The sequence below is a fragment of the Elephantulus edwardii genome, unplaced genomic scaffold (assembly GCF_000299155.1).
Source record: "Elephantulus edwardii isolate Elephantulus edwardi_28Jun2011 unplaced genomic scaffold, EleEdw1.0 scaffold00184, whole genome shotgun sequence".
NCBI lineage: Eukaryota > Metazoa > Chordata > Mammalia > Macroscelidea > Macroscelididae > Elephantulus > Elephantulus edwardii.
Genome location: NW_006399934.1, coordinates 2,123,304 through 2,133,379, shown reverse-complemented (window position 1 = coordinate 2,133,379; position 10,076 = coordinate 2,123,304). Strand labels below are relative to the sequence as shown.

Genomic DNA, 10,076 nt, shown 5'->3' with positions numbered 1-10,076 from the left:
ACAACTTCAGTTTGCTTGGCTCCACAATCAACACTCTTGGTACCAGAAGCCAGGAAATCAAAAGATGAATCCCATTAGGAAAGTCTGCTGTCAGGGACCTCTCCAGAGAACTGAAAAACAATGCTGTCAGTCTGAAGACTAAAGTGCACCTGATTCAGGCTATAGTCTTCACAATTACTTGCTATGCGTCAGAAAACTGGACTATAACTAGGAATGATAGAGAATTGAGCTGTGGTGCTGGAGAAGAGTATTGAATATGCCATGGACTGCCAAGAGAACAAATAGGTTCGTCCTGGAGAGTGTAAAATCAGGCTGCTCCTTGGAGGCAAGGATTCTGAGGCTTCGTCTGACAGAACTTTGGTCATATTGCAAGGAGGAACCAGTCCTTGGAGAGGTACATCATGCTTGGAAGGGTGAAGGGACAGCACAAGAGAGGAAGACCGTCAATGAGATGAATTGATTCAGTGACTGGGAAAATTATGGTAGGTGTGTCAGAGACAATAAGATTGGCACAGGATAGAGTAGGCTTTAGGGCCGTTGTACATAGGGTCGCTATGAGTTGTCAGTGACTCGATGGCACATAACAAAAACAAACCCCAAATATTTTCAAATTAAAAAAATTTTCAAACATCCAAGGAGAATAGTACGATGTACACTCATATATCCACAGATTGTGTTTGTTTTTTAACTAAATTGAAAGCCTCGCCTCTCTGGACAAATATTTTCCTCAATCTGTGTTATAGTAAGAAATCCCCACCTCCAATTACACACTATCTGCACTATGTAATTACTGCCTCTTGACAGCATTTGTTTCCTTACCTTTTATTGATAAAACTTATTACCCATGGGAAACTAATAAGTTCTTTGCAAACATTACTCTTACCAGTGAATATATACCTTTATCTTGTCAAATGTCTTAATTAATCTTATTAAAGTTTTTCCATTTTGCAGGTGAAGAAACAGGCAGAAAGACTAAGGAAATTGGGGTTTGAACCAAGACTTTTAACGCCAAAGTCACTCCTTTTAGCCCCTACCTTATGTAGGTCTTGCTTAGCACTGAGTGCTGAATTGAACTAACTTAATCAGCAAACTTCCAAGGGTAAACGGTTTCCCCAATTAAAAATTGTCTCAAAGAGAAAGCCTCCCACCATCACCTGGTTGGTTTTTATCTGCTGTTAAGTACTTACATTGCAATGATTTATTTACAAAGCTGGGTTTCCCTGGACTTCTTCAAGGCCAGGAACTCTTATCTTACTCATCCTTATGTCCTCAGGGCTTAAGTTAGTTCCTGGCAAAAAGCTGGGGCTCAAAATTTGCTAAGAGAAGGAATGAGACTTGATCAAGTAACCTCCCTTCAATGCTGCAAAGCAAAGATGTTATCTGGCCCAGATATGAGTTGAAAATCCCAGTTCTTTCAACTCCTCAGAGACCCTTGACATGCCAGGGTATATTGTGGAGTGGTTGCATCCAAAGGGGGAGGAAGGTCCAAACTCTATATGTAATCCAGGCTTCAGTTGGAAAACAAGGTTGAAGTTACTCATTAGCAGGTAAAAGGGTCAAGAGTCAAGGCAAGGGGGCTGGAAATAGAGTGCACTGAGCTGCCACTAGGAGAAAGAGCAGTTAAGGCACCAGTCTCTCCATACAGGGCATTGGCTTCCTTCTGCCTGAAGATGTTCCACCAAGTTTGGGCAGCTCTGCTCTACCTCTATGGCATTCTCCTTAACTCCATCTCTCAGTGCCCTGAGCACAGTCAACTGACAACCCTAGGAAAGGATGGGAAAGAGGTATGGACTGGGAATGAGTGATGCCTATGGTGAAGGTTCTGAGGAAACTAGGTGGGTGGCATAAGATGACTAGAAGTTTCGAATCCACCAGATGCTCTGCCGGAGAAGGAGGCGCAATATCCTCCTGTACCAGTCAGATCTGATTTGACGGTACACGCACACAAAATAAAAATAAAAAAATTAAAAAAAAAAAAAAGATGACTAGAAGCCACAACAGGAAAAGAGTAAGTAGTAAGAGGACGATGTGAATGTTACAATGACTAAAGCAATAAAGACATTACTAAGGCTATAATCATCAGTGTAGAGAGATGGCCAAATTAGGGGTGGGCTAAGTTAGCCAGGTTGCTTGAGGGGTATCGGAGAAGAAAAGTAATTGATGGTTTTTCTCTCGGAGAGACATTCCATGTATAAAACCATTATTGTAGAATGAGTATGAGGATCCAAGGTAGGGGAGGGTGGAAGCAGAGAGGTGAAGATGTGGGGGGTGGGAGAATTAATAATGGGGCCACAAAATTTGATGGGTGGGCAAGTTAAGGGAAATGGGAAGGAACTGGTGTGAAAAACAATGTATTTGAATTTTGTAAATATACTACGAAAAAAAGAGAGAGATATTCCCTAATTGGAAATAGGAGAGCAGCCAGCACCTCCCATTCTGAAGCCTTCTCATGCTTTCTGATGAAGAGGATGGATGGAGCCTGTGATGAAACCCACCCTCTTTGCTTCCTTCATTGCCTCCAGTTTTCAGAGTCCCACCTGGGCCAGTGGTACTTCATCGCAGGGGCAGCTCCCACCAAGGAAGAGTTGGCAACTTTTGACTTTGTGGACAACATTGTCTTCAACATGGCTGCTGGCTCTACCCCACTGCAGCTCCAGCTTCGTGCTACCATTCGCACGTGAGTGATGAAGCAGAAGCACCATAAGGTGCAGGCTCTGACCAAGGTGTGAGCACTCATCCCTAGGACCTGTGTTCTTGTTGATATATCCACTGCCCTTGGCCCACTTGATTTAAAAGTTCCATTAATTTTCCTCTGGAGGGAAAGAGATGGGCCTAACCCTGCCTAGGTAGTATGAAACTCAAGGAGATCCAGCTTCAAGGAAGAATAAGATGGGAGACTGATTCGGTGTGGCTTGGGGTCACTCAGTCTTTCCTCCATGACACCATACCTCTGCAGGAAAAATGGGATGTGTGTGCCCCGGAAATGGACCTACCACCTAACCAAGGAGGGCACCGATCTCAGAACTGAAGGTTGGTTTCCTCAAGACCTCACCCTCCCCAGGCCCCTGGGCTTGCTCGGTTTTGAATGCCTTCCCTCTACTCTTCTCCCCACCTACCCTTGCAGGCCGCCCTGACATGAAGACTGAGCTCTTCTCTAGTTCATGTCCAGGTGGAATCATGCTGAAAGAGATGGGCCACGGTTATCAGCGTTTTCTCCTTTATAGTGAGTGGGAATGCAAAGCAGCAAAAGTGGGAGGGAAAGAAGAGGGCAGAAGGGCCTCTAACTCAGCCCTATGACATCATCCCAGGGAGGGCTGAGTACTTTCATGAAGCCCTCACCAGAGCCTGTCCTGAGGTGCAGGGGCTTAGCTAGCCTACCTCTGCTCTGCCCTTCCAGATAGATCACCACACCCTCCTGAAAAATGTGTAGAAGAATTCCAGCTCCTGACCTCCTGTCTGAATTCCAAGGCTTTCTTACGGACTCCCAGGAACCAAGGTGAGAGAATCAAGGTCTCACAGTAGAAGGCTAAAACTGAGCAAGTGTCTGGGAATGTTGGATGGAAGGGGCTTATGTGATGTCATAAAAGGATATAGCCAAAGCTGACATCACCAGAATGCCTATGTTGGCACTCTAATTTGTGTCATTGGCTACAAAGGCACCAGAGGTTTGTGCCAAAAGGCTGTGATGTCACCTGAGTAAGCAAGACTAAGCTCTCAGCTACTCAAAAGAGTGGTTGCTGAAGCATGGGTGAAGGATCAGAAGTGGAAGGGAAACAAAAAGGTCTCAGACATCCCTTTTTGGAAAAAAGGAACATGGCAAAATAAAGGAATACATTCTTCCTCGCCATTACCACCAACTTTGCTTATTTTCCTGTTTTTTCCCTTTTCTATCTTTGCATATTATGTCCATCCTGCTAGATGCTTGCGAAGTGTCCAGTAACTGACATGTAACTTCATCTGTGCCCTAGATGGGTATCATGGGAGCTGTGATGGTGGTGTGTGAGAGGAGACTAGCTTGAGCCTCCACATTCTTTTTCAAGACCAATAAAGATGTTTTTCAGTCTTTATTCTGAAAAGTTTTCTCCAGATACAATTCCTACTCTCCCCATGTTAGTTAGCACTCCCACTAAATCCCCAGCTGAACGACATCAGGAAGGACACTGAGTTGTGGCAACTCTCACTTTGTAGTGGTATATTTAGGATTGGGTGTGACACAGTTATTTATTGCTGAGTGAGCAAACCCCCTAGTCTCCCAGTGGGACTGCAAGCTCCGGTGCCTCACTACCATGCCTCTCTAACCAGCTTGCACTATCCTTGTTCCCTCTGCCCTCGGGCCCTCATGAACACCTCCTATGTCCTCCTGAAAACTCGCCCAGCAGCCAGAGCCCCCAGCCCCCCGTCCACCAGGAGATCCCTTGAGTATCCCAACTATCTATCCTCTTATCCCAGCAGTCTGTCTTGCCTCTAGTCTCCTCCATCTTTGGGAACTTAATGAAAGGTAGGAAGAACCCTGTAATATTTATTTCCCTCCCCTTTTTAAATGAAAAAATGTAAAAGCAAAAAGTGACAACAGCTGGTGAAGACAAGGAGAATGTTTCTATGAACTACAAAAACAGACACTCTAAAGCAGCTCTATTCTCTCCTGTGAAGGAGGGCCCTGCGCTCCGCTCCCATGCCCTGGGTTTCGCCCACATCCCTGAGGTCTCTATGCTCCCAATCTGGGTCATAACCCCCAATTCTCCTCCTGAAGGCCACACTATCTTCACCACTTGTCCCCACGACAATGTAAGTGAGGCTGGGTCACACTCCACCAACAATCATAGCCCCTTTCTTACGTCTACCCGCTGTTCCTCACCCTCCTTCCTCAACTTCTCACTCTCCTGGTCAGTGGCTGCTTCTTCCCCATTGGGTGCCCGGAGGCTGACAGCCAGCACCAGAGCTTGCAGGAGGCCAAAAAGGCAGGCAAAGTGTAGGGGGTGGGCGGTAAGGAGGCTTAGCACAGCATGCAGCCCATGCAGGGCAGCTAGGAAGGACAGCAGCCCATGCAGCCAGAGACCCACTGGCCCTCGAAGGCCCAAGGCATCCAAGGCTACCCGCAGTGGCCTCGAGCACAACCCCAGCAAGGCTGAGGCCAGGAGTTCCAGCAGGTGCAAGGTCAGGTTGGTAGAGATCTGCAGACGCTCCTCTGAGCCTACCAGGTATGATGGGGGTGTCCCTGTGCCACCACCTGAATCCCCCCGCAGCCAGTCGAGCAGCTTCTGATGCCGGCCTGGCTTCTCCACTGAAGCTTCAGACCCAAGGGAGCTCAGTCCTCCTTCAAGGGGCACCCCGATTCTCCTGGCACTGTCTGAGGCGACAGGATCCTGTCCCAGAGTGGCAACAGCCCCTCCAGCCAATAGTCTCCCAGACTCTTCATCACCAGAGACAGCCTTGTTCAATTGGAGGGAATCCGTTCTTCTGCTCCCCCTTTGAGTGACTGGGGGACCCCTACTTGGTTCTGGAGCAGTCCTAGAGCTCCTTTGTATCCCTGAGTCTTTGGCTTTGGGAGGCCCCACATCTCCCATAGTTTCTGGAGCACTGTCCCAGTCACTCCCTGAATTCTCTGGGGAGCTATCCATCAATCTGGATTCCGTGGTAGCAGAGTCAGGCTTCACTGGTTTCCGGCGGCCCCAGGGGTGAGGCAGCCAGCTACTTAGTCGTCGCAGAAACATGGTTGGATGCTTAGTGAACCCCCAAACTCCGGCCTGATTCCTGGCACTGCTCAAACTCAGGTGGGGTCTGAATAACAGAATCCTGCGTGGTGATGATGTCTTATTCTGAATTCAGAAGTGGCTCCCCACTTCCCTGATGGTCATGCAGCCTCGAGTGTGGCAGGGGGTGGCCATGTAGGTTCCTTTTCACTTTTCGTAATGAAGGCAGACACATCCAAGTTTGTTCACCCCTTCCACACACACACACAAGAATCTCAGGATCTGATGGAGGCCTGGGTCACTCTTAGAAGGTGTCCTCCCTGGATCGTCTTCCCAGCAGGCAGCACCCCAAGTTTCACTCACCAAGGCCACGCCCCAAGGTGCCCCAGAAACTGGGGAGGCGGTGCTCCATACAAGAAGGTGGCCCCGGGTCCTAAGTACTCCTGGATCGAGGAAGTCGAACTGCTGTCCTGGGAAATTTCAAGGAACAGGATGTACGCTGGAGGAAGGGGTGCCCAGCTAACTCTAGCCAGCAGCGTTCGTCTTTTGATACAGAAGACTATCCTACGAAGTAGCTTCTATAGTCCTCGAGCGCGCAGACGAGATGCGGCCTCCCCAAGGTCAGGCTGGAGATGTCCTCGGTGATTCGGGCCGCAGGGGTACAGCGCAGCCCTGCGTGAGGACCCAGACGACTGAGCGTTCTGGGCAGCTGTCCGTCAGAGTCCCAGCATTGGGCCGCGGCCTCGCCGAGCCACTGGCCGCCGCAGAGCCCGGAAGCAGCTGCACCGGCACCGGAGGGAGAAACGGGGGCGGAGCCAGCAGCTTGTTGGGCGGACCTTGTTAATAGACCGTCCTCACTACCCCACGCCCCTTCAGCACCCGCCTTTCGTGCTCACCCCAGTGTCCTGGAGGTCCAGTTCTCCATTTCCACCGCCCAGCATTCACTAAACTCAGACAAGGGCTAGTGCCTGTCTTTGACGCCTTTTCTGCACCACTGCTCCCCACTCCAGCTCCTCCCTTTGCCAGATTCCCTTCCTATTCCTGACTTCCTGAAAGACTTTTCCAGGAAAAGGGGAGTCTTGGACTTGAGTAGCCTTTTCCTATCGCAGATTTTACTCCCTGAATATAACATTCCACCTCCTGAGTCGGTTCTCATAGTAACCCTCCACAGGGCTTCTGAGTCTGTAAATCTCCCTCCCTTCAGAGCTGACCTTTATTCAGTTAGCAGCCAGATGCATTAATGCATTCAGGACTCCTTGGATGACAATATTGAATTCTTTATTTTCACCTGTTAAGAGCAGGACTTGGGAAAGAGCGGGAAAAATAAGATGTACTTCCTGCCCTCAGGAGGTTTCAGGAAGTGAAATTAAGAACCCCAAGTTGGGAAGCCAAAGTTCTGGCCACAGTTCCCATCCAGTGGCAAGCTCAACAGTTAGAAATCTCAGAGCCTCATTGACAGGCTCTTAGATATTTGCATTCCTAATGTTTTAGTATTGTCAGACTGTAGTATTATTTTGATGTGTTATTAAAACAATTCATAATCTGCTAGTTTTGCATGCGCCTGTACAAAAGCAGTACGGGAAGTGGAACAGAACTAGGTAACTATGGCATTGATAAATGTTGTAGAATATCTTATCTGATTTTCTTCTAAAAGAATGTCTGCGTTTTACTTCTTTTTGTAATTTATGTTTCAGAAATGGTATTAGTGAATGGGTGCCAAGATTGAATATGTCCTAAGGAAAAAGGTGCTTGTAGTGTGCTAGTTTTAAGCCTATCTATGTGGTTATTCATCCGTAAGGATGGGGATATATGCTCCACACACTTTAGATTTTGTACAGAGAATTTTTTAACTTGATGAAATGTATATAAAAATGTAAATCTTTAAACATGTATATACTTTTTTTATCCTGCGTGATAGTGTAGTCATTGCATGTAAATATAATTTATTGTGTATTCCTTATTATAAATCATTGACAACTTGCTTTTTTTTTGGTAAGCCAACATTCATGGAATGTTCTGAAATGGAGTTCTTGAAGTGATAAAGATTGTAACTCTGAATAAAAATACTAATAATTTTTTCTTTTTTTATTATTAAATTTTATTAGTTTTAATGAACATTTACAGGGATTTTGGGTTTTCATTCCTTCATTGCTGCACCGTTCTCTCTACCCTCCTCCCCAGTTTGTTCTTCTTCCCCCGCCCTCTGAATGTCTGTTTTAATTGTCCAATTGCCACAGTGCTTGTCAAAGCCAGTTCTGATTAATCTCCTTTGTCAGTGTGTCCCTTGCCATTCCCTATCACTCCTCCCTGAGAGAGACTTCACCCTGATTCATAAGGAAAAGGGGATGGCATATTCTCTTAGCTACTTCCTGCTGAAAAGGGATGCTGTGGGTTTCATGGTGAAGATCTTCTCTCACTACTCTAAAGGGCCCCTTTGGCAGTAGAAAACACATAGACTATTATGGAGATTGATTTTGGAATTTAGATGCATTCTTATTGATTGTGCTTGGCCATACATGTTCATATCCTTGAAGATGTATCATGGGGGTGTTGCAACCTAGAAGACACAAATTTAACTAACAAGTTAAAAGTACATGAGTCAAAAATTATGGAAAAGTAAAAGATTCTTTCATTGTTTTACAAACCCTCCCCCAGGTCCCCTCCACCATGTAGCCATTGCTCTAGACTCCTGTCATGACAGAAATACCTAGTCACATATCTCTTTTAAACAGTTTTCTCCCTCCTGTTTCAGTGCAGTATACATTATTGAACCCATCTTACTCAGTCTCTCCCCAACCCTGAGGTTAGTCCCATTCTACAACAGTGGCATCATGCAATATTTGTCCTTTTGTGACTGGGATATTTCACTCAGCATAATGTTCTCGAGTCAACCATTTTGAATAATATTGCATGAGTTCCTTGTTTTTCAATGCAGCATAGTATTCCATTGTGCGAATATACCACAGCTTCTCTAGCCATTCGTTTGTTGATGGGCACTTAGGTTGTTTCCAACTCCTTGCTATTGTGAACAAAGCTGCAATAAACATGGGTGTGCATATATCTGCTTGGATGTCAGCTATGGTCTCTTTGGAGTATATTCCCAGTAGTGGAATTGCTGGGTCAAATGGTATCTCTATTTGCAACTTTTTGAGAAAGCGCCATACTGCTTTCCACAGGGGTTGCACCATTTTACACTCCCACCAACAGTGAATCAGGGTTCCAGTTTCTCCACAACCTCGCCAGCATTTGTTGCTTGCTGTTCTGTTAAATTTTGCTATTTTGACTGGGGTGAGATGATATCTCATAGTTGTTTTAATTTGCATCTCTCTTAGGGCTAGGGATTTTGAGCATTTCTTCATGTGCTTGTTAGTCATCTGAATGTTGTCTTTGGTGAAGTGCCTGTTCATATCCTGTGCCCATTTTTCTACTGGGTTATTCACCTTTATCTTGTTGTGGTGCTCACGTATGTCATAAATTCTGGATATAAGTCCCTTATCTGATATGTTATTACCAAATACTTTTTCCCAGTCAGTGGCTTCCCTTTTTACCCTGTTGGAGAAGTGTTTGGATGTGCATAGGGATCTGAGTCTTAGAAGATCCCATTCATCTACGTTATCTTCTCCTGGTTGTAAAATAGTAATAAATTTAAAAAAAAAATCTGAGCCCTTTACTACACTGGATTCTGCAAGAATGACCCACTCTTATCTCTCTGATTGCCACCACCCCTGTATTAGCATACATTCTGATAACTGACCACAGGACTATCTCTTTCTACAGCTGTTGGGTTCACTGAAGGTTGGAAATGTCTTATTCATATCATTCATACACAGTATATTAATTGGCTGGAATGTTCATGAAACTTGCATGGAGCAAAACTAGCTCCTGGGTCAGGGAATTTGGTACTACCTGAACATTCTTGGCAGGATTTAGGCCTCGAAGTGAAGACCCTGTCATGCCACCTGAGACTGGCTGCTCCTTATGGCTCTGATGAGCCTTGCTAACGTAGCCCCCTAATCTTCACTTTGCTAACCCATCATACCTTCCAGAAAAATGAGACGATAAAAGAGGGCGAAGATTAATTTATTTGTCAACTCTTAGCCTCTCCCTCTCAAAAGGCAGAACCCACTAGGCAAAACTTGAGGGTCTTTACTCTGTATTTCCAGTATACACACCTAGCATAGATGAGACACTTATAGGCACCTCCAATATGTGCCCTTTCTCCCCCCAGACAGGAGAGGTAAGCAAGGGTGGGTGGTCTTGGACTGGGTAGGTCAAGTCAGGGCACATACAGGCGCAAGTTTAAAGTTCATTTTTTTGAAGTATTGGACTGCAAAACCACAACTGCTTGTTATTAAAAAACAAAACACCAAACTATTTTTTTTTAAT

The 10,076-nt window shown here is 45.8% G+C and overlaps 2 protein-coding genes across 2 annotated transcripts; one reads left to right on the top strand and one right to left on the bottom strand.

The window, feature by feature from the left end:
• The first annotated feature begins 1,647 nt into the window (after positions 1–1,647).
• Positions 1,648–3,944, top strand: APOM (apolipoprotein M). Its single transcript, XM_006896194.1, has 6 exons — positions 1,648–1,784; positions 2,523–2,677; positions 2,957–3,030; positions 3,125–3,223; positions 3,398–3,496; positions 3,919–3,944. Exons 1-6 carry the CDS (start codon positions 1,671–1,673, stop codon positions 3,942–3,944), a joined length of 567 nt encoding a protein of 188 aa, XP_006896256.1. The 5' UTR covers positions 1,648–1,670.
• Positions 3,945–4,817: 873 nt separating this feature from the next.
• Positions 4,818–5,711, bottom strand: LOC102856793 (chromosome unknown open reading frame, human C6orf47). Its single transcript, XM_006896187.1, has one exon. It carries the CDS (start codon positions 5,709–5,711, stop codon positions 4,818–4,820), a length of 894 nt encoding a protein of 297 aa, XP_006896249.1.
• Positions 5,712–10,076: the final 4,365 nt, after the last annotated feature.